Source organism: Podarcis erhardii (assembly GCF_964252035.2).
Source record: "Podarcis erhardii genome assembly, chromosome: 16".
Classification (NCBI taxonomy): domain Eukaryota; kingdom Metazoa; phylum Chordata; class Lepidosauria; order Squamata; family Lacertidae; genus Podarcis; species Podarcis erhardii.
In genome coordinates this window covers 13,969,009-13,991,286 of record NC_138514.1, presented here as the reverse complement: position 1 = coordinate 13,991,286, position 22,278 = coordinate 13,969,009, and the positions used below count along the sequence as shown (strand labels likewise).

General features: G+C 50.8%; 2 protein-coding genes across 3 annotated transcripts in view; one reads left to right on the top strand and one right to left on the bottom strand.

Annotated features, from left to right (window-relative positions):
- The window catches only part of DSCAML1 (DS cell adhesion molecule like 1), a 56,246-nt gene extending 40,373 nt beyond the window's left edge, over positions 1-15,873 (top strand). For both annotated transcript variants that reach the window (XM_081844361.1, XM_081844362.1), the window contains 14 exons: positions 2,518-2,657; positions 4,264-4,417; positions 4,519-4,636; positions 4,722-4,885; positions 5,269-5,367; positions 8,362-8,550; positions 9,791-10,078; positions 10,179-10,334; positions 10,939-10,969; positions 11,320-11,438; positions 12,107-12,259; positions 13,750-13,944; positions 14,427-14,738; positions 15,291-15,873. In XM_081844361.1, coding sequence (XP_081700487.1) covers positions 2,518-2,657; positions 4,264-4,417; positions 4,519-4,636; positions 4,722-4,885; positions 5,269-5,367; positions 8,362-8,550; positions 9,791-10,078; positions 10,179-10,334; positions 10,939-10,969; positions 11,320-11,438; positions 12,107-12,259; positions 13,750-13,944; positions 14,427-14,738; positions 15,291-15,790 — 2,618 coding nt within the window. In that variant the 3' untranslated portion in view covers positions 15,791-15,873. The remainder of the gene's footprint in view (positions 1-2,517; positions 2,658-4,263; positions 4,418-4,518; positions 4,637-4,721; positions 4,886-5,268; positions 5,368-8,361; positions 8,551-9,790; positions 10,079-10,178; positions 10,335-10,938; positions 10,970-11,319; positions 11,439-12,106; positions 12,260-13,749; positions 13,945-14,426; positions 14,739-15,290) is intronic.
- LOC309331900 (uncharacterized protein) lies at positions 15,815-22,154 on the bottom strand. The gene is made up of 4 exons (XM_081844485.1): positions 21,536-22,154; positions 20,611-20,721; positions 19,781-19,832; positions 15,815-17,535 (listed from the first exon to the last, which is right to left on the bottom strand). Exons 1-4 carry the CDS (start codon positions 21,587-21,589, stop codon positions 17,417-17,419), a joined length of 336 nt encoding a protein of 111 aa, XP_081700611.1. The 5' UTR covers positions 21,590-22,154; the 3' UTR covers positions 15,815-17,416.
- Positions 22,155-22,278: the final 124 nt, after the last annotated feature.

Below are 22,278 nucleotides of genomic sequence, written 5' to 3'. Positions count from 1 at the left end.
TTTGTTGACCCCTGCCAACAAATAGGGATGCTAAGACTGTCTGGGTTCATGTGAACACATTACCCAAATTAGACAATACAGGCATGTCTGCTATGTGTATTTCTGGGGTTGCCTGCAATGTCTTTTTTTTTTCTTCCAAAAAAAGAAAGTTAGGGTAGTAGAGCTCTTGCATATTGCAGGGACCATTGCAGGTATATTTGCAGGAGCAACCGGGTGTGGGCCTCCTTTACCTGCCAGGCATCCCTTTGTAGGCCTCCTGCCGGAGCTCAGACAAAGGGTTTTGTCCTTGTTGCACTCTTCTCTTGGCCCTCTCTTTAGTGGAGCTGCTGGGGAGTCAAAGCAGACCCCATCCTGGGCATGCGGTGCTTCCCAGGCCTTCCCCTGGTTGGCTGCTTTAAACACCTGGCATCCTCCTTAACAACCAAGAAGCTCAGCAGGAAAAACTAGCAGGATCCACCATTTGAGGTCCAAGCAGATGGTCAGGGGTTTGTTGTAGACCAAAGCAGATAACCAGCAACTTCAGCTGAGGACATCTCTAAAGAGGGGTGCTCTGCTGCCTCCCCCCTTCTTTTCCTGGGTTTTACAGGAAGAAAATGTCATGGTGTGCTTGATGTTGGCACCAGGGTCAAATTCCTGGAACACATGGGTATTAAGGTTGTGCCTTGCAAGAAGCCTGGGCATGTGGCATGGGGTAGGAGCCAGGAATAAAATATTTGGGGAAGGGCCTGGGAATGCAGCCCCTGTGGATGACTCCGGGGGTGCAGCCTCTGCTGTCTTGTGCCCTAGAGGTGAGGATGAATTCCTGTCCTGTCATTTGTTTCTGCTGGATGCTGCCAAGGGTCCTTCTGCTAGAGAAGCAGCTAGGAAGGGCATTTGTTGATCATTCTGTCCTCCCACTTGGAAAGGCACTGCTGTTTTCCCATTCCCAGTCCCCTGTTTGCTTAGCCAGTCCCAACAGAGACTCAGGAATGTCCCGCCAGAGTTCCAGCCTTCCTACATCCTTTGCCAGAGCAACCACATCTGTACTGTTTCCCCACAAATGGGTCTCTGCTGGGCTGCTGGGGCAAAGGCTGTTTGGACAAGCAGATGGTCTGTGGCTGATTGGCACAAAGAGATCCAAGAGGACGACTGTTCACTCGCTTGACCATTCCCTGCCTCCTCTCCTTGCCCAGGTCAGCAGGTGCACAGATGCATTTTTTGAAGTGGGGAGCTCTGGTGTGCTCGTACTCCGCACATCTGCAACGCATCATGTGGGAGCGGATTGTGCAGTCAGAATTCAGCATCCTGGGCATCTTGTGGCACCTGCTTGGTGGAGCTCCACATTCTGGCACTTGAATCTGTCCTTTTAAATGTGTTTGTAGGAGGGGGTGGTGGTTTTGAGTTTGTTTTGCTTTTGTTCTTGCTTTTATTATGCATTTTTGTGTTTTTTATCTCGTGTTTTTGTGCTGAGATCCACCCTGAGATCTTTAGATGAAGGGTGGTATAATAATTAAATAATATAAATAATATAAATACTTCCCCTCCATGCCTCCCCATTTTTAAAAATTATACAGTACAAAATTGGTACACATAAAATAGTTAGATACAAGCTGAAAATTCTGAATATCCAGTACATAAATCACTTTCCCAACCTGCTTATTGACCTATTGTTCATTTATTACATCTATAAAGCTGCACCATTTCCCCCATCTGCCCTGCTCCATGCATTTTCCCCGGGGCTGTGGGCTTAGGAGCCCTTCCTTCTCCCTGACTGGCCATGCCAGGCTTCCTCAGCTGCCTCTGCCACCATCAGCGAGGAGCAGCACAAGAAGCCCTTGTTGGAGCCCCTCATTGCTTAAATATTTACACCGCCTGCCTGGCCTACTTTGGAGTCCATTAAGCTGCTCCCAGGTGCCCCTCAGCCTGCCTAGTCCTGTGGCAGGGAACAGCCTTGTGGCTTTGAAGTCCCAGACCTGCCATCCTCATGGAGGCACCAGGTGCAAGGAGGAGCCTTCCGGCTGCCTGCAAGGATAGTGTGGGGGGTGTGGGGAGCAAGGATCCAAGGCACGGGGATTAAAAGCCACTTGCTCACAATACTAGGGTGTGTGTCTCTGTGTGTTATTCCTTGGCTTCCAGTGCAGAACTACCTGTGGAGTGTAAAAATCCAAACAGGCGCACCTCCTAGAGCAGCCTTGGTCTATGGGGTGCCCCCTAGATGTTACAGCTCTGATCAGCCCCAGCCATCAAGGTTGCACAATGATGGGACTGATGGGAGTTGTAGCACCAGGTTGGCAATGGCTGTCCTAGAGGAACCGGTAAGCTCTCCTGCCCTCTACCTGCCCAGGTACTGCAGGTGTGCTACCCCCACAGGGCTACCTATTTTTCAGAAGATGCAGACCTCTCTGGGAGTGACCTGTTCAGAACCTCCCTTTCCCACCTGTCAGCTCTTGCGCCGCTTGGTTGGGAAGGAAGGACCTGCTGTGCTCCATCTCTGCTCCTCAAGAGTCACTCTCCCCTCTCTCGTTCTTTCTCACCCAGTTCCCGGTCCTCCTGCTGGGATCAAAGCGGTCCCTTCTTCCTCCAGCAGCGTGGTGGTCTCTTGGCTTCCCCCCACCAAACCCAATGGAATCATCCGGAAGTACACCATCTTCTGCTCCAGCCCAGGCTCTGGGCAGCCGGTGAGTTGGGCACAATGAGCTTTTGGGAGGGAGGGAGGGAGGGAGGGAGGGAGGGAGGGAGGTGTGACTAGGACCATGCAATGCCATGTTCCTCTGAGTGAGAGATGCTTGCGTGATGGAAAGATAGCACACCTACTCAAGAGGATGTTCTCAGTCAGTCCTGGGATGAGGAAGAGGCACAATGTTGTGATGTATGACATCCCTGGGCTTGCTTGGGGGGGAGGGGAACCTTGCAGGTTGCACCCTTCCCAGCTCTGACAAACAGTGGCAGCACCGTCAGGGCCACCTCCCATCAGGCTGAGGGCTGCAGTGGGCTGGAGCTGCCTTGGGTAACCAGGCCTACACATGCCACAGTTATGTGGTGGTGCAATACTGGCAGTGAGCAAAGCCGTGGGCTCCTTTGCTAGAATCTTGCACAGATTTAGAGGCAGCAGCTGCAACAGGAACTGCTTGGGTGGCATGAGGGTACCAGCTAACCTGTTTTGGATGGGAATGAGAGGGAGAGGCCAGTTGCCTGTCCTGGCCTCTGATCTGGCACCATTTCTGCCTTGTGGTGTGTCACTGCGCTGCCGCCCCCATGCAGTGGGGGAGAATGGTGGGGGGCAGCAAGGAGAAATGCTGCACCCACCTACCAGGGGGGTAAATCTTAATCCCTCCCCAGGCTTGCAGGGGGCAGGGGCATCCATGTGTGGCGCTCGCAGTCTCCTTTGCTGTCCCAGCCCATTGTGCTCCGGAGCCCCCCAAGGGAAGTCCTGCAAGGGAGGCAGGCTGGGCAGGAGGGTCTGCTTATCAAAACCTCCTACTCAGGTTCATTTCAATATCTGAACTGCTGGTTTCCAGGGCAACATAATCTTTTCATCAAAGCAACTGGTAAAACCGCTGGGACCCAATATTGTTTCCTTGGCATCTTGTCAAGACTGTCATTTGGCTTAAAAATTATGTATGCAATGTAATATTTATGTTTGCATATTTAAATATTGGTTAGGTTTTAAATATACTCACAATGTACATGCGTGTGTGTGAAGTGCAAGTCTCCTGATGAGCGCATGAATAAAATGCATGCACGCCAGTCAGGGATGATGTCTGGAGTAACTGCAGAGAGTCAGCTCTGTCTTTTGAAGCCCAGAAAGCAAGCTGCTCCTCACAGCCTTGCAGTGTCTTGTTGGAAGGCCAACAGCAGCCTTAGACTGCTGCTGGCCTCTCCCAGATTGCTTCGCATTGAAGTTGGCATTGAAGCTGGGTCTGTCTGCTTACCTGCAGTGGGCTTCATAAAGCAGCGTGGGGGTTTTGTTAATAATCTCCCTTCTTACTGATGCATGGCCTGGCTGCAGATGAAGCACACAAACACACATTCGTAGAACCTTTCTCCAAAATGCTCAGTAAAGCAGGTTAGATATGAACTGAGTTGCATTAATTGATGTGCACTTGGGCTCGAAATGCCACATGTAAAAGCTCAGAAGAGCGTTTTTCAAACTATATCCACCTGCGATTCCTCATGCATGTGTTCGCGCACATGAAAAGCCATTTCCCTTAAAACACAATGCAAGGTTGCTGGCTGGCTGGGCAGGACCCCAATGAGAGATTGCTCTTTGGACTTCTTTCCCAGGCTCCCAGCGAGTACGAAACCAGCCCTGAGCAGCTGTTCTATCGCATTGCGCACCTGAACCGTGGGCAGCAGTACATGCTTTGGGTTGCAGCCGTAACCTCGGCGGGACGTGGCAACATGAGTGAAAAGGTCACCATTGAGCCTGCTGGAAAAGGTTTGGCCCAGGAGGTGGGGGACACCCCAGGGGTGGGGCTGGGGGAAGTCTGTTTTGAGGTGGGCGGCACTTTCCTCACCTCCCGCTCCTCCCTCTTGCAGCCCCAGCCAAGATAATTTCGTTTGGTGGCACTGTCACCACCCCGTGGATGAAGGATGTGCGCCTGCCCTGCCATTCAGTTGGGGAGCCTGCCCCAGCAGTGAAATGGACCAAGGACAGGTAAGGGGAGGAGGGAATCCCATGCCCGGCAGCTGATCCATCTCTGTGCTGGAGCTGTTTCCCACACGGCTCTCCTCCTTTGCAGTGACGACTCTGCTATTCCGGTGACCGTGGATGGGCACCGCCAGATCCAGACCAACGGCACGCTGATTCTGCGCTCTGTGAAAGCTGAGGACTCTGGATACTACACCTGCACAGCTACCAACACATGGGGGTTTGACACCATCATTGTCAACTTGCTGGTGCAAGGTGAGCCAGAGGGGGGAAGGGTGATGTCGCTAGATCAGCAAGGGGCTACTGGCCCATCCAGCAGAGATCGCGCAAAGAATGGGCCCTCCTCCTTCTCAGAGACCCTGGGCTGCCTCTACAAGTCTCTGTGCATGTGTTTGGGCCAGAGTGGCAAGCCTGTTTTCAACCCTGTCACCATTTCCTGCAGGGGAAGTCTCTCCTTGAAACAACCCCATTAGGGCTTTCCGCAGAGGTGCCCTCTGCCCACACCACCATTTCCCACGCTGTCCTGCCAGTTTTTCCTGGGTCCACCTTCACAGGCCTCCCCGCAAGCTCCACAGAGCACGTGCTGAACAGAGTACTAAAACTGGATTTGGCCAACATGCTGCTTGTCTTTTTTCCAGTCCCCCCTGACCAGCCCCGGCTGACTGTATCAAAGACCTCGGCCTCCTCCATCACCTTGGCCTGGATCCCTGGTGATAATGGTGGCAGCTCCATCCGAGGTAAGCACAGGGGCTGTGTAGAGTGCCTCTGTCAGTCTGTGAGGCAGTTCTTTCCCCCAAGCATCAGGAGGGTTTGAGTGGTGAAGGAAATAACTTGGGCTCCTCAGCTGCAGGAGAAGCTGTTCTGTCAGGCTTGCCAGACCCTCTCAAAAAGCTTTTTGGGGTGTGGGAGAGAATATTTTTATTCCTAAACTCCCAACTGAGAGCCCCATAGAGCATTCACTTGTAGGAGGGTTGTGTATGTGAGCTGGAGAGAGATGGGTAAATAGAAGTTTTGAATTATATTTGGTTTTTGGAGGGCAAGAGGGGCTTAGCAAGGGGCCCAAGGATATCAGAAGAGCTCCGGTCCCACCACTGTCCTTGTTTGTGCAGAAGTGCTGGAGCAGAAGGGCTTCCGTGTTGAGTCTGGTTTGTTTTATTTTATTGATACAAGTATTTATATACTGCCCTCTCATAAATATCAGGGTGGTTTACAGCTGCGTAAAGCAGAAAACCATTAAAAGCAGTGCAGAACACTCAGTGACTACTCAGGAAAATGTTAAAACAACTGACTAGCTTGTCAGGCTGAAAAAGAGACAGCAGAAAGAAAAAAGTGAGGCTGCCTGTGCTGAATCTCTGCTGGAATAGTGTTCCATTGCAGGAGACCAGCGACACCAAATACCCAGCTTCTGACTGAGGTCAGATGGGCCTCCATAATGCAGGGGGAGACTAACATTCTCCTCTGGTTGATCTGAGTGATCAGGCTGAGATCATAGAATCATAGAGTTGGAAGAGACCACAAGGGCCATCGAGTCCAACCCCCTGCCAAGCAGGAAACACCATCAGAGCACTCCTGACATATGGTTGTCAAGCCTCTGCTTAAAGACCTCCAAAGAAGGAGACTCCACCACACTCCTTGGCAGCAAATTCCACTGTCAAACAGCTCTTACTGTCAGGAAGTTCTTCCTAATGTTTAGGTGGAATCTTCTTTCTTGTAGTTTGGAACCATTGCTCTGTGTCTGCTTCTCTGGAGCAGCAGAAAACAACCTTTCTCCCTCCTCTATGTGACATCCTTTTATATATTTGAACATGGCTATCATATCACCCCTTAACCTCCTCTTCTCCAGGCTAAACATGCCCAGCTCCCTTAGCCGTTCCTCATAAGGCATCGTTTCCAGGCCTTTGACCATTTTGGTTGCCCTCCTCTGGACACGTTCCAGTTTGTCAGTGTCCTTCTTGAACTGATATAAGGGCACAGGCTGTCCTGAAGGCATCCTGGACCCAAGTTGTTCAGGGCTTTTCTGTATCAGGACAAGAGCCTGGAAGCTGGCCAGGAGCATATGGTGGGCAGCCAGACATCGGTCTTAGCAGGGGATGTCACACACTGTCGGCCATCTGACCCCATCAGCAGCTGGTGCATTCTGAACTGCAAGGCAGCCCCACTGAGAGTGCATTGAAGTAGTCCAGTCTCGAGGTTCCCAGTGCGTGGACTACAGCAGCCAAGTTTTCCCCAATCTAGATATAGCCGTAGCCAAGACCGATCCAGGGCAACTAAGCCTGATTCAGTCCTGACACCAAGCCTGAACCCAGACCAAAGTGGGTACAAAATAATTCATGCCACCCAGGAACTTGAAGTTGCTCTGCAACCACCCTCTCTGCTGCCTTCCCCCGAACTGTGTATTGGTGACTGGCTGTTGTCTGTGTTTATGATGATTACTAATTTGCTTCCAATCCTCCTTCCAAGGAGTCACTCTCCACCCACCTCCAACCCATTTTAGGCACCCAGGCTGAGAGAGCCTGGCCCAACCAGCCTTGTGGCTAGGTGGGGATTTGAAGCTGGGCCTCCCTGCTCTGTGCCCAGTGCCCTGCTTAGGAGATGCCTCTTAACCATTTCCGGCAGACTCCTTCATGGAGGAGGAGACTTCATGCCTCCATGCAAAACAGCAGCCTCTATCTTTGTCCCCTGCCCCCTCCCTCGGCTCTGGAGTGCTCCCAGGGCAACAGCTGCAACCCCAGAAAGGGGGTGGGGAGGGTAGAGGATGGAGCCTTCCTGCTGCAATTAATTAAAAGCATGGAAGTAATTACAAGCCCGTCTCCCTAGCCAGCAGTTCTCACTCCAGTGGCTTGATACATTTCCTTTAATTGGATTGGAACTACTGAAAACAGCCAGGTTGTGCAACGGAAACCAGCAATGCACTAGGAAAGAGGCTGGTTGTGGTCGCCCCGCCTGCTCCCACAGGGAGGCAGGCAGGCGAAGGGAGGAGCCTTTCAGGGCCAAGCAGGAGATGACCAAGTGATGCTACCTGCTGGAGTGGCGAGAGACTTTCTCATTGCAATTTTGCCCACTTTTGCTTCTGGCCTTGCCCACCAACAGCATGTGTCCTTCAGAAGGGAGTGTGGCCCTCAGGCAGGAAGCAGTTTCCTGCATGAGAAAATTAGCAGCGGATCCAGCTCTGCTGTGGCTTGGCATGTTTTTTTTACTGATCCTAGACCTTCTACCCATCTGCTGCCTCCTCCTGTATCACAGGATATAAAGTGGGGGCGGGGGCTTTTTCAGGTGGCCCCCTTCTCTCTCCTGCTGCTCTTAGCTGGGACTCTTGGTTTGGGGTTGTCCTGAGACAGCCCTGACACATTCTGGCTTGCTTGGGTGGCTGAGCCCAGCCTTTTCACAAGGCAGCAGCAGTGGCAGAGTATCTGAGGAGCCTTTACCCTGAAATGAAGAAATACCTGCAAGCACCAACCTTTTCCCTTCCTGGACAAGTTGGTGGGATCATCAGGGGTACCCTGAAGCTCAGTGCCTTGGAGGTTTGGGGCAGAAGAAATGGCAGTTTAGGGCCTGCTTTGGGTTTCATGATGGAAGAAAAAGCACAATATAAACGTTAAGATTATAAATAATAAACCTAGTGTTCTGGGGGTTTCCATTTAGTAGGGTTCTCTGGCTAGTGTTACCTTCAGCTCTTCCTTTGAACATGGCCCCCCGCCAAGCCCATTAACCCATCTCTGCCACCCCTGCAGGGTTTGTGCTGCAGTACTCTGTTGACAACAGCGAGGAGTGGAAAGACGTCTTCATCACTTCCACGGAGCGTTCCTTCAAGCTGGAGAGCCTGAAATGCGGGACTTGGTACAAGGTGAAGCTGGCGGCCAAGAACAGCGTTGGCGCTGGGCGCATCAGTGAGATCATCGAGGCCAAGACCCACGGCAGAGGTGATGAGGGGGGTGACGGGGAGGTTGGGGCTAGAGTACCAGAAGCCAGGCCAGGCAGGGAGGTCAGCCCTGAAGTCGAGATGAAGCAAAACTTCCATGAAAGCCTTGGAAGTGCCCAATAAGACACTTGGATATGAAGATTTTAAGAAATTGGGTTTATTTATTTTTAAGGAAGATTGGAGAGTTTGAGCCTAGGTGGGGATTGTTGGTTTGGGCAAGCGGGTGGATGGGAGGAGAGAAAGAAATGTTTGCTCATGGATGTGGCTCCCTCCTTCATTCCTTAATGTGGCAGCAGTCAAGGCTGGGGTGTTTGTACTGAAAAAAAGAAGCAGCTAAGAGAATGTGCCTGATGAGCCCATCCCATCTGGCTAGCGTAGGTGGAAGCCCATTCCCCTAAATGAGCAAGAGCCCACAACCCTCCTCCAAGACTTGGTGCTGCTCCACCCACACCTGCATCAACAACATGTTGAATTATTTTAAACATTTATACCCCACCTATATCTTCAGAGGCAGATAACAGTAATCAAAAACAGTAAAAAAAAACCAATGCAATGCCCTACTTGTAGTAACCTAGCAGTGCACATTAAGAAATTCCAGCAGCACAAACATAACACACAGCTGAGCCAGCAATTAACCAAAGGTGTGTTTTTAAAAGTCAGGTTAACTACCTGAAGTTGTATAGTGACAGGCGCCAACAGACATTGCTCAGCACAGAATAAGTGCTGCTGCAACAACAACGGGAAAATGACACCAGCCTCCTCTCCCAAGGGTAACAGATTTGGGACCAGGCCTCAGATGATGATCTGAGTGTGCAAGGAGGAACATGTGGGGGAAAGGTGGTTCCTAAAGTACCCATATCCCAATCTGTTAAGGGCTATAAAAGATGAGACCAGCGCTTTGATCAATGTGAGTGAATGAAAAGAGATGACTGAAAACTGTGATTGCAAAGCTGCCAGAGGTTCAAGAGCAAGAAAAGTAAAGGGGAGTTCCATTATAGGTTGTGTGTTTCACTTCTAATTGGTTCTAAGTCAGCTGCATAGTTTTCAAGGCCATTTTAAGAATACCGTAAAACGAATGTGGGGTGTGAAGCATGAATGAAAATGTGACCCGTGTAAGTTTCATTGCAACTGATGCTTGCTCAGCTTGGCTCTTGGATTCTGGCCTCAACAGGCAGTGCCCACCCATCATGAAGAACCAGTGTCTCCTCTGACTACTGAAACCCTCATCATTTCCCTTCCAGAGCCCTCCTTTAACAAGGACCAGCACCTGTTCACCCACATTAACTCCACGCATGCCAGGCTGAACCTGCAAGGCTGGAACAGTGGTGGCTGCCCCATCCTGGCCGTCGTCCTAGAATACCGGCCCAAGGGCACCTGGGTCTGGCAGAGCCTGCGGGCCAATTACTCCAACGAGGTCTTTCTGACGGAGCTGCGCGAAGCCACGTGGTACGAGCTGCGCATGAAGGCATGCAACAGCGCCGGCTGCGGCAATGAGACCATGCAGTTTGCCACCTTGGACTACGATGGCAGTGAGTGGGGGCAGGGCGGGGGGAATTGGGAGGGGCTGGGGGCAGGGTGGGGGAGGCCTCCCTCTGAGCCAGGGCTTGAATGCCTGTCCTGCCCTAACAGGTACCATCCCACCCATCAAGTCTGCCCAGGGGGAGGGCGACGACGTGAAGAAGCTTTTCACCATTGCGTGTCCCGTCATCTTGGCCACGCTTGGCGTGGCGTTGCTCTTTGTCGTCCGCAAGAAGCGGAAGGAGAAGCGCCTGAAACGCTTGCGAGGTGAGGCCTGGGCTCTCGTGGGGTCCCCACAGAAACACTCCAGAGAGAGGGACTGAGTAGCAGCAGCAGAGAGGCCCATGGGAGGGAGATGGGTGCACACACGGTAGCCAGAAGTGTCTGCGGCTTGTCTGCTTGGTTGCTGCAGGTGGCAGCACATGGGCTGGAGCCCAAGCCCTTGGAGAGGTTCTGTGGACTTTCAGCAGCCCTGGGCAGGAAGCTACAGGGGTTTGCGCTGGGCTTTCCATCAGCCAACTCCATGCAAGGCTAGGCCAAACGAGGCTGAGCAGGGCTGGAACTTGGCTGCCCGGGCGGGGTGGCGGGGGAAGTGTGATATCACTTGCCCCCACAGGACTGGAAAGCACTAAGGGATCTTAGCGCTCCTCCCACAAATGATTGTAAAGTATTTTTGGGGTTATTTCAGGCAGAATATGGCCACTATTGCCTTTGGAATCCTTTTTTTTGGGGGGGGGGCTTAGTTTTGCCAAGTTGCAAAGGGTTCAAGCCCTAGAGGAGCAGCTGGGGTTTGGGGTGGGGGAAGACACATGACTTTGCCTTTTTCCAGTGTCTCCACTCATAAACAGCTACTCTTTCCCCCTTCTTGCAGATGCCAAAAGTTTGGCTGAAATGCTCATCAGGTGGGTATTGACAGGAATCTGTTTAGCACGACACTCTTGTAAGACACATACATTGGTAGCTTCTGGACTTGATGCTCTCACAAACTTTTCTGCATGGGGCGAGGGTGCAGTCCCACTTCACTTAGGTCCTCTTACCTGCATGGGCCCAAGTTTCCCCCACAGTTGAATCAGGCCTTCTTCCTGGTCTGAAGAACACCATATGAGCACCATATAACAGGGACTGTTGCAGCCTCTTGCCTCAGTCAGGAAGCTGGCCACCTCCTGTTCATATGAGATGTTTCAAGGCAAGGCTGCAGGAAGGGTTTACCCAGCCCCACTTCATGGTTGCTCTTTGCCTTTCTTCTTTGCAGTAAGAATAACCGGAGTTTTGACACGCCAGTGAAGGGGCCCCCGCAGGGCCCTCGACTGCACATTGACATTCCCCGTGTTCAACTCCTCATTGAGGACAAGGAAGGAATCAAGCAGATAGGTGAGCTCCCAGACCTCAGCAGCCATTTGCGGCAGGTCTTGAAAGGTCACATGCTGGACTGTAAGCTCCTTTTTTGCATCTTGCTCTGGTCACTGCCTGTCCCTGGTCCAGAGTATGGCTTCCTCTGGCCAAGCCCCTGTCTGAGGCCAATTGCCTTTGACCTGTGTGCAGGCTCCGCCCCAACAAAGCAAGGGCTGTTTGAAACTAGCACTGCAGTTTCTCCTCCTGCCAAACCTATAGGATGGGACTAGATTCAGGTAGGTAGCTGTGTTGGTCTGACACAGTAGAAATATATAAAAATAATAATTGAATTGTCCAGTAGCACCTTAGAGACCAACTAAGTTTGTTCTTGGTATGAACTTTTGTGTGCATGCACACAAAAGCTCATACCAAGAACAAACTTAGTTGGTCTCTAAGGTGCTACTGGACAATTTTATATATATATATATATATATATATATATATATATATATATATATATATATTTCTATAGGATGGGAGTAGGCAAAGCCTCACACTGCACCCTGGGCAATGGGAAGAGACAAGGCTCAGCAATTTGCAGTGGATCTTTGCATGTGGCTGAGGCATACACAGCTAAGTCTCAAAAAGTGGGCTTTCTAACACCGATTTTAAGATGCAAGCTCAGTTTCCGAACTCCTTTTCCATAGGAGATGACAAGGCAACCATCCCAGTGACGGACACAGAATTCAACCAAGCTGTGAACCCACAGAGCTTCTGCACTGGTGTTTCCCTGCACCATCCAGCACTCATTCAGAACACAGGACCCCTAATAGACATGTCTGATATTCGCCCTGGCACCAGTAAGTACTGGAGGACAGCTTCAACAGCCAACCTCTTCTGCCTCTGCTCTAGCCCTAGCTGGACCAAACATGAGAAAGGCTCACAATGTCCTATCAAGTAGCAAATGTGGGCCACAGTTCAGATCAAGTGTTTCCAAGATCAGGCACCACTAAGGCCTTGTTAGGACTTGTGGCAATGTCAGCAGTGGGGAAGGAAGTCCCTCTGACCTATGTTAAGTCTGTATATTGCACCTTGGGTTTCTAACATGGTGCCTCTAGGGTGGAATAACTGGAGTGGCACTTCACTAAGGAAGCCAGCCAGGTAGGTGGAAGTTTCAGGTAGCAAACAGGCTAAGGAACGTTGCCAATCCCTAACACAACTTCTGCACAAATGGCTTTTTACAAGACGGGAGCAGGAATGTCAGATGTCAATGGCAAACTAGTCCAAAAAGCATATTAACCAGAACTCTAGGCTGAAGGGGCCATCTAGAAGGTAGGCATGCATGCATGAGCCACACTCCTCGTGATCCACCCTGGGACTTGGCCTTCAATTTCTTACCACAGTCAACTTGGTGCGGAAAAAGCTTTTAAGCTGTCTGCCTTACCGGGCTCTGGAAGGCTCTTGTGAGATCTCAGATGGCTCCAGGAGATCTTTGCCTTGCGTGGGGCACAAGGCAGGGACGGTTGCACAGCAGCAGCTCCAGGTTTGCTCTATCCATGATTGTGGCTTTGCACACACACCCCTGGAACGTAAACCACCCCCCGAGTTGTAAGCCTGCTGTACATGAAACCTTAAGAGTACAGGAAAAATGGGATGGCTGTGGTATTGCTGTAGTTAAGTCTTTGGAAAATGATGCAAGATCAGGAGTGGGGGATCTGTGGGGAGCCTCCAGCTCTTGCTAGGCTACAACTCCTATCATCCCTAACCATTGGCCATGCTGGCTGCCAGGGTTGATGGGAGTATGCGGCATCTGGAGGGCTGCAGGCTCCCCACCCCAGTGTAGGAAATACCTTTTAAATATATTGTTTAGTCGTTTAGTCGTGTCTGACTCTTTGTGAGCCCATGGACCAGAGCATGCCAGGCACTCCTGTCTTCCACTGCCTCCCGCAGTTTGATCAGACTCATGTTGGTAGCTTCGGGAACACTGTCCATCTCATCCTCTTTCGTCCCCTTCTCCTTGTGCCCTCAATCTTTCCCAGCATCAGGGTCTTTTCCAGGGAGTCTTCTCTTCTCATGAGGTGGCCAAAGTATTGGAGCCTCAGCTTCATGATCTGTCCTTCCAGTGAGCACTCAGGGTTGATTTCTTTAAAGATAGTGCAGCACAAATTATTGGGCCTGATGAAAAGCTAGTTAAATCGAACATCACCTACCACAGACTTGCATAAATATGATCTCACTGCAGCGGCAGACTATGGAAGCAACAGCAGCGCAGTGGCAGAATCAAGTTCTACATGGGAGTACCTGTCTGTGTCTGCAGAGCCTAAGTGGTGCTCATTCTCTCCTCTTCCAGATCCGGTTTCCAGGAAAAGTGTGAAGTCCGCACATAGTACCAGGAACAGATACTCCAGCCAGTGGACCCTCACCAAGTGTCAGGCCTCCACCCCAGCACGGACCCTCACCTCTGACTGGAGGACAGTTGGCTCCCAGCATGGCATCACGGTGACAGAAAGCGACAGTTACAGTGCCAGCTTATCCCAGGATACAGGTGAGTCAAGACAAGCACATGGACTACAGAGCATGCCTCTTCTGGGGAATAAATACAGGCCCTCCTCTCTTGCTCTGGAGCCAAGCCCCACTATCTCAGCACCTCCACAGAGAGTGAGGCTGGGTGATAACTGGTTTTCAACACTGTGATATATCACCATGTCTGAAATAAGGATGGAGCTAGGTAGAGGCATTGGCCGGTTTCACGGTTTTCCCCTCATTGTGATTTTTGCACATACAAAATCATGTTTTGCAGTATATTGTCAGGTGAATATATTGGTTTTGGATATACCACCCAGCCCTGAAGAAACACAGGCTTTTTTTGCCCCAACCTCAGGGATGCATTCCTCAGTTTCCAAATAATCTTGCCACACCCAGGAAGAGGTGACTAGAGTACCATGGAACTTTTCCCATGGGTGCACTGACAGGGCCTCCCATTTTCACACTGGTTCTTTAACTCCTACTTTCTCCTTGCTTCCTTAGACAAAGGGCGGAACAGCATGGTGTCCACAGAGAGCGCCTCCTCCACTTATGAGGAGCTGGCACGTGCCTATGAACATGCCAAGCTGGAGGAGCAGCTGCAGCACGCCAAGTTTGAGATCACCGAGTGCTTCATCTCCGACAGCTCCTCTGACCAGATGACCACGGGCACCAACGAGAACGCCGACAGCATGACCTCCATGAGCACCCCATCGGAGCCCGGCATCTGCCGCTTCACGGCCTCCCCGCCCAAGCCGCAGGACAGCGACCGCGGCAAGGGGGTAGCTGTGCCCATCCCTCACAGAGCAAATAAAAGTAAGTACTAGGCAACTGCAGTCCTGAAATGGAGAGCATTATAGAGACGGCTGCACTGAATGAGAGAAAGGTGTGGGCAGTTGTGTAGCCCAGGCACCCCCAACCTGCGCCCCTCCAGATGTTTTGGCCTACAACTCCCATGATCCCTAGCTAACAGGACTAGTGGTCAGGGATGATGGGAATTGTAGTCCAAGACATTTGGAGGGCTGAAGGTTGGGGATGCCTGGTGTAGCTCATAATCCTCAGAGCTGTAGTCAGAGGATGCCGTTCTCACATAGACTGTTTTCTGGCCTAACATTTCTTTAGGGTAGCATTTCCTGTTTCAGCAGCATCCCTGCCCCCAGTTGCCACCATGGCCCTTGCACCAAAGTGAGGGGCATCTTGGCAGCCACTGTTCCTTCACTCACAGCCGGTCTTGACGGACTGGGCTGCTTGTCCCCCTTCCGCTTGTGTTCTCCCCTGAATGTGGTCTGGCTTTGCAGGCTTCCAAGCGCTTGACAGAGCACGTTCCGACTGAAAGCTGCCTTTCCTTTCACCCTCTTCTTTCTGCAGGCGACTACTGCAACTTGCCTTTGTACATGAAATCCGAAACTTTCTTCCGCAAGCCAGACCTTCATGACCCATGCCCAGTAGTGCCGCCCCGCGAGGCCTCCATCCGGAACCTGGCCCGGGCCTACCACACGCAGGCCAGGCACCTAACATTAGACCCCAGCAGCAAAGCCTTGGCTGTGCCCCATGTGAGTGCAACCACGACTACCTTACCTCAGCGGACTCTGGCCATGCCTGGCTCAGCAAGTGCTGCTCCTCCTCCTCCTCCTGCCGCCGCCGCCGCCGCTGCTGCCGCTGCCGCCACCACCACGGCTACTGCACCCGTAGCTGCCCCTGCCTCAAGCACTGAACCTGCTGCTGCTCCCAGTGCTGAGCCACGTTTGCCTCCCCACACCAAAATGGGGGGGTCTAGAGACTCGCTACTAGAAATGAGCACCTCTGGTATAGGGAGGTCCCAGAAACAGGGAGCTGGCGCCTACTCAAAATCCTATACACTGGTGTAGCAATGGACACAAGACAACACAGACTTTTACTCTTTTCCTGAGTTATTTATATTGAAATAAAAGAAGCTCTTGTACAGAATGGACTTTTTTTGTATAAATGAAACTATTTTCTTCTTCTCCAAACCTGAGGGGGGAAATCAGCCAAGGGTGCAAAGCATTTGGTAATCTTTTTCACTGAAGGTTTTGCTGTTTCACATTGTCTTTGAAGAGAGCACAGAAGTAGACTGTGTGGCTCTCTTCTCTCCCCCTATCAAGCAACCCTGTTGGTTTTGAAGAGACTCCTTTGAGACACTGCATGTTGTTTTACTGTTTGGAAAACCATAGGATTTGCTTCAAGTTGCATCTGCCTCTGTGTTAATACATTTTTATATAAAAACAAAAAGCCAGCAGTGTGCAATAAAAGTTATGTTTCTATAACATCAGAGCCCTTTGTTTGCGGTGGGGCCAGATCCATAATGGCATGTAATGCAGGGCAGTCAAGAACTCTCCTGAATGTGGAAAAAGATCACACAAGGTGGGGGTATCCACAGAGTTACACGGGAAAAATAACTTCCCTTTTACGACAGCAGTAACGTCTGCAGAAGAGAAGGAAACTGTCAGAAGGGACACTATAGCATAAGACCTCTCGCTGTTTTAGAGTTTACTTGACCCAGAGGTATGCCCTGTAGTTCTTTACCTGCACAGTTATTAAAAAGGCAGTGCATGTCACTGCATGAAGCTAGCATGTGAACTCGCACACATGAAGCGGTTCGTAGTTTTATACAAACACCTTCTCTTAAACATTACCAACTATTCAAAAGCTCAGATTAAATTCTACCTGCCTTAGAAAGGCTGTTTCCCTTTCTAAGATGCAAAGCAAGTAAAATCCAGCTTGTCTAAAGGGGCTAGTTATACAGCACAAAGGGGCAACATGCTGCCATTTGCTTCCTGGAAATAGAGCCAGCTCTTCTGATGGGCAGGTGCCAATAAAGGGCAAATGACCATCAGTCTTGGTTTTTTGTTTCTACAGGTGGGGGAAATAGCTGGGCATTTATACATCAGGCACCTAAACTATTCTGCTAGCCCTGCTTACTAGCAACCAAGTTTCATAGGGCATGAAGGTTTGCACACAAGAAGATGGCAGTGGTGCAAGACAGTGTCAAATTGAACAGGGCTATGTTCCAAAAACCAATTTTAGAAGCGTTTCCCTTAGTTCCATACCAGAGGGCCAACCTCCTGCCCCAGATATGGCATTCTGCCACCCTCCACTCAAGGAGGGTAAACATTTAGCCTCTTCTATCACTGTGCTGTAGCTCATCCTTAACCAAAGCTCTGCACCTAAGCACCAATTTGCAATAAAACCTCACCTAGAAAGCCATCAGCAAATGTGGCACAAGGCCATCCCCATCCAGCAGTTGTCTTACTCACAAAGTGGTCAGGGCCCCTTATGTGTGATTTAGAGACTGCAACGCATTTTTAGAGGATGGCAGAAAACTTCAAGACACTCGGCTATACAGAAAAGCTGTCCAAAAGTTGAGTAAAGACAGGCTTTACTAGCACACAAGGGTCTTTCCCCCTTTCGTCCCACCCACCCCTTTCTCCAAAACCCATCCTTCTCTTGCTTCCCAATATGGCGGAAGCTGGCTTCTACTTTCCATGCTTGTGTTGGTGATATTTACGATAGTGAGTCTGGATGGTCACAGCTGCCCTCTCGGTTGGATCACTCACTTCCTCGCTCCTGCTGCTGGATACAGGGCTGGAGTCACCTAGGGATACAAGGGAAGGACAGCTCACTAGGAGAAAGGGCATTGCTGGCAAAATCAGAGCAGCCAACACCACCTGGGCCAGGATGGAGAAGGCAGAAAACAAGCCAGAACTGAAGAGGCGAAGTTCAGCTGGGAGTAGAGATGCAGTGTGGGTCCCTTGCCGTATTTGGATGTTCATGGTAATGATTACTTGAGCTTCCCACCCACAGGATCCATGCGCTTGGAAGCATGTCTGCAGTGAGAGCTTGCCAAGGATCATGGACCGCCCTTGCTCCTGCGAGACAACACCTGGAGCATTCAGGCTGTCCTTGTAAACTGAAATGCTGAGGGCATGCAGTGGGTTGCCCCTGCTGCTGAGATGTCCCTGAAAGTCCAAGGCACTACTCTTGCCTCACACAATGACCAGTGTGCATCATCTCCCAGCCAGCTGCCCTACAGGAAAGCTGCTCTCTGCCTAAAACTGTCTGGCTCGGGAGATGCTGGCTGAACACCCTCACCCTGCAAGTGACACAATGGAGGTAGCAAAGCAACGAGATGGCAGACAGAGCAGAGCATTTTAGTGTAACGCTTACGTCGGTCACTGTCCTTGCAAAGAATGGGTGCTTATCCAAGTCCCCCTTCAACGTCATGGTTGAAGGTGTTCTTCTAGGCTACAGCTAGGCCCCAGAGACAGCTCTAGAAAAGGTGGTGTGCTCATGTGTGATCTGTGGGGCTGGGAGGCCTCCAACTTTAGCACCTGAGGTGAGGAGGGCTCTAATACCAGCAGGCGACTGGAGACCACCCCCGCCAGACTGCAGATCTGCAGCATGAACTGCACAGCCACGCGTATTAGGAGCAGATGGTGCTGCCGAGAAAAGCAAAAACACAAAGCAGGTCTCTTTGTGCTTCCCCCCCAAAAGGGGGGAGGGGAAGCCTGGAATGCAATACCTTAAGCGTCTTCCCACCTCCAGCTGTACAGAATATATTACTGTTGTTGTTGTTATTATTATTATTAAGCATCTGTTTGTCGCTTTTCACAAAAGAATCTCAAAGCAACTTAATAACCAGACAAAATACAAACAGGTAAAATCAATTAAAAGACAACACTCTGCAAAAAAATTAGTAAACTCCCGGTGTCTGAAGGTAGGCTTGTTTTGGGAAGGAGACATTCTGGCAAAGCCCTTCAGTAGTATAGCTGCTTCCACCTAGTGCAGAGACTATGCTGCAATTGGCCAAGCAAAGAAGCTCCTCTCGCCTTTTCCTATTCCGAGCTCAAGTCTACTATGGTGCGGGCAGCCTAGTTCATGGCATAGGGCTGCCTCCTTGGCTTCTTGTACAAGGTAGCTGTGCGATGCGGGATGCCAAAGTAGAATAGACTCCTCTATAGACCACACTCCAATTTGGAGTGATCACTCAAAGCCAGGTCTGTATCATTCTTCTGGGGACAAAGGTTGTTTCCTGCAAAGTGTTTGACTCCAAGCCCTGCCTTGTTGCACCCATGTTGCACTCAGTCTCCCTGCGCCCATGCAGTTATCAGTGTAGCAAGGCCAAGCTCTCCCCTTCCCTTAAAAAAATATGCAACTTCACAAAAAGCCCATCACGCCAAAGCATGGCAGGAGCAGAAGTTACCACCCACTATCAAGGGGGAAGGGGGAGTAAAAATATGGAATTTAGTGACATCAACTCGAGAGACCTGACTAGCTTGTTCACCAGTGTTTTGTTAAAAAAACAACAACAACCCTACTCTTTAATTTTCTCTGTGGACATTACAAATTTAATCTCATTTGGTCACTTGCAGAAAAAGAGTGCATTCTCTGCACCCACCATTCCAGCTCACCACCTCTAATCCGATTATCATGCAAGAGGCACTGAGAATAGCAACATGAAAAGCCTATTTGCTCAGGACATGACTTTGAACCATGGCTGCAAATTGTCCAGCTATACCAAAGGGGGTGTGAGGTGTGGCCACGGGCATTGGAGGGCAGGCAGGGAGATGTCTCATGGAGGAGGGAAGCATCTGAATGCACAAAGTGTGTGTGTGTGTGTGTGTGTTTTTGGGGGTGGGGGAAGAATCCAGCAAGGTCTGAATAGATCCACTGATTGAGATAAATGCTGGAGGAAAGCAGTGTGTGTGTGGAGGGGGGGGTGCCTGCTTTTTTATTTTTCATTTAAAGAGAGGCTCCTTCATACACCAAAAGCAGTGGCAGGCTAGTTAGAAATCCCCGGCACTCAGTGCCTGTTGACCTTGAGTTTGCAGCACTCTCACCTCTTCGTCCTGCGACCCCGTAGATATTGTTCTGCCGAGAACACCCACCTTTCTGGAAAGAAGAAGCAAAGTCTAAACAGACAGACAAGGGGGGACTGTGGTGCTCAGCCAAAGGGCCAGCATGATCACTGCTGGCCAGTCTTCCTCCAGAGAAGTGCACAAGCAGAGCAATATGAAAAGAGCCACCCCCATTGTATGACCCCGCAGCATTTAGCAGCCGGAAAGCTGCATGTCACCAACCTGGGTAGTAGCTGCTGATAACAGATGTTCCTGAGCATGAATTAGTTTGACCCCGTTACAAAGGGACCCTGGGGAGAGGCCTCTGGTGGCACTTCCCTTTATTAAGTCTGGTTATTGAAGCAATCCCAGCATCAACTGCTGAGTACAAGTTTCAAGCAAGCTGGAAACAAGACCCAAGTGGGTTTGGTCTGGTTTTCGCTCAGGGTTAAAAATCACTGTTGCTGCAGCAACATGGACCAAGAGAGTCTTCATGCATATTCATGCATGAACAGTTCCATATTCTGCCTTAAGAACTGCCTTAAGGGGGGGGGGAGAGCCACAATAGCTACTGTGCTGCAACTAGCAGCATCCTCTTCTGTAGCCCCCTCCCCCTCAAAAGGGCCTATTCCTCCTCCTTCTCTTGGCTTTCATTTGCAGCATTTCCCTCCAAATATCCTGACACCTTTCCAGGAACTGAGCCTTTGCCTCCCTTGCCCTTCTCTTTGCATCCATCTTCATCAGACAGAGGGGCCAACCCAAGTTTGAAAGGGAACAGCCATGCTCATTTCCAAAGCCTCCAGTGGCCGTCACTAGTAGGAAAAGACACATACCCCACTGTCTCTGCTGGCACGGCGACCCGGAGTCACACACTGGACCTGCCATGGCAAGGGCTGGTGGACAAGGTAGGGCAGCGGCTCCTCCTGGAACAGGCTGTTGCCAAGCTGGGCAGAAGGCAGAAGAGTACAGGTTCATATTAAGCGAAACCAGGGCTCCACCTTGTCCCTTCCCCTCCAACATACCCCCTACTTTTACCCATTTACAGGTGTCACTATCACGAGGGACCCCCATGTTTCAGAAGACAAAGAAACCACAATGCCCAGTCCAGAATCTCCTGGTGCAGCAGAAAAATAGAAGCAGCCCTACCATTTATGGGACTGCAATTTCAGCATCGATTCCTGACAACAAAGGGTCCCCGAGTGGCTTGCCCAGCACCTCGAGGCCTCTCTGGCAGAGTCTCCTCTTGGGCCACAGAGGCAAGCCCACCTACACGGGATTTAGCAAGAGCCAGACAAGAGGGAAGCTGGGCCCCAAGGCAGCGCCTGGACCCTCAAGCAAGTCATCCAGATGGGAAACAGCAAACTCTTCTTCCTGCAACTTGGAAGCTTGGGGCAGCCAGAGGCTTGCAGTTTGCGCAAAAGCTCCAGTAAGGTGGTGGCATGGCCCTGCAGCTGCTGGAGCCCCCCACCTCAGCAGCCCATATCAAGCTGCCCCACTTGCTCCTCTGTTGGTATCACACATGGTACTGCTGGGCAACACCCAGCTTGCAATAGATAAAATTCCTAGAATGAAGCCTCGAGCTCCAGCTTTCAGGAATGCCATGCTGGATAGAACCGGCACCCTCCTTTCTAGTAATATCACAGAAAAACTAATCCCCCCTCCCATGCCCAAATAAACCACAGGGAAGGGAACCATCTTCTGCTTTGCTTTCTGCCATTACTTCCTAAGGCCTTGCTCTAGAATGAAAGAAGTACTGACCTGACCCAATGCTTTCACCATGAAATAAAGTGCTGTCATCAATGTCCCCAGCATGGTGGGAGAAGTCAAGAGGCCCCCCACAGAAGGCCAGCGTGCCTCAGGTCAGTCCGTGACGAGCCACACTCCTGGTGCGTCAACAGGGCCAGCCGCTGCCAAATGTCCTAATGAGCTTAGAGAGAAGGCCTGTCCTATTTGAAAAACCTGCTGCCCTTGGGAGCCTCTAATCCCCAAACACTTAGGCCCAAAGAGCGTCACGTTCCCATTCACTCTCTGTCTCGCACACACATGGAAAGCACTGGGCAGGAGTAGATGCGCAGATCAGGGATTAGGAGTCAAGAGGGAGGCTTGTGGTTTTATTTGCTTTCCCAGGGATTGCACTCCGAGCAAGGGGATGCATTGCCACTGAAAACAGAGGAAGCGTACAAAAAAAAATCTGCCAATAAAGGGATTCTCTATCTATGGCTTATCAGAATTCCGTAGCCAGCAAAAGGGCAGTGTGGTTTGAGTACATTTCACATTTTTCAGATGTTTGTGGATGTAGCTATCAGTAACAGCAACTTGCTCCTCCGTCACCATCCTCCATGAGGGCTTCTGCATTGACTGCAGAACAGAAATCTGGCAGCTAGAAAAGTGGAAGGCTCAAGAAACAGTGAGTGGATGGGGGATACCAGGTGAAAGGGCAGAAGGGGGAGCAAATACCCACTAGATCTAATGCAGTGGAGAAAAAAAGGGGCAAAACCAAC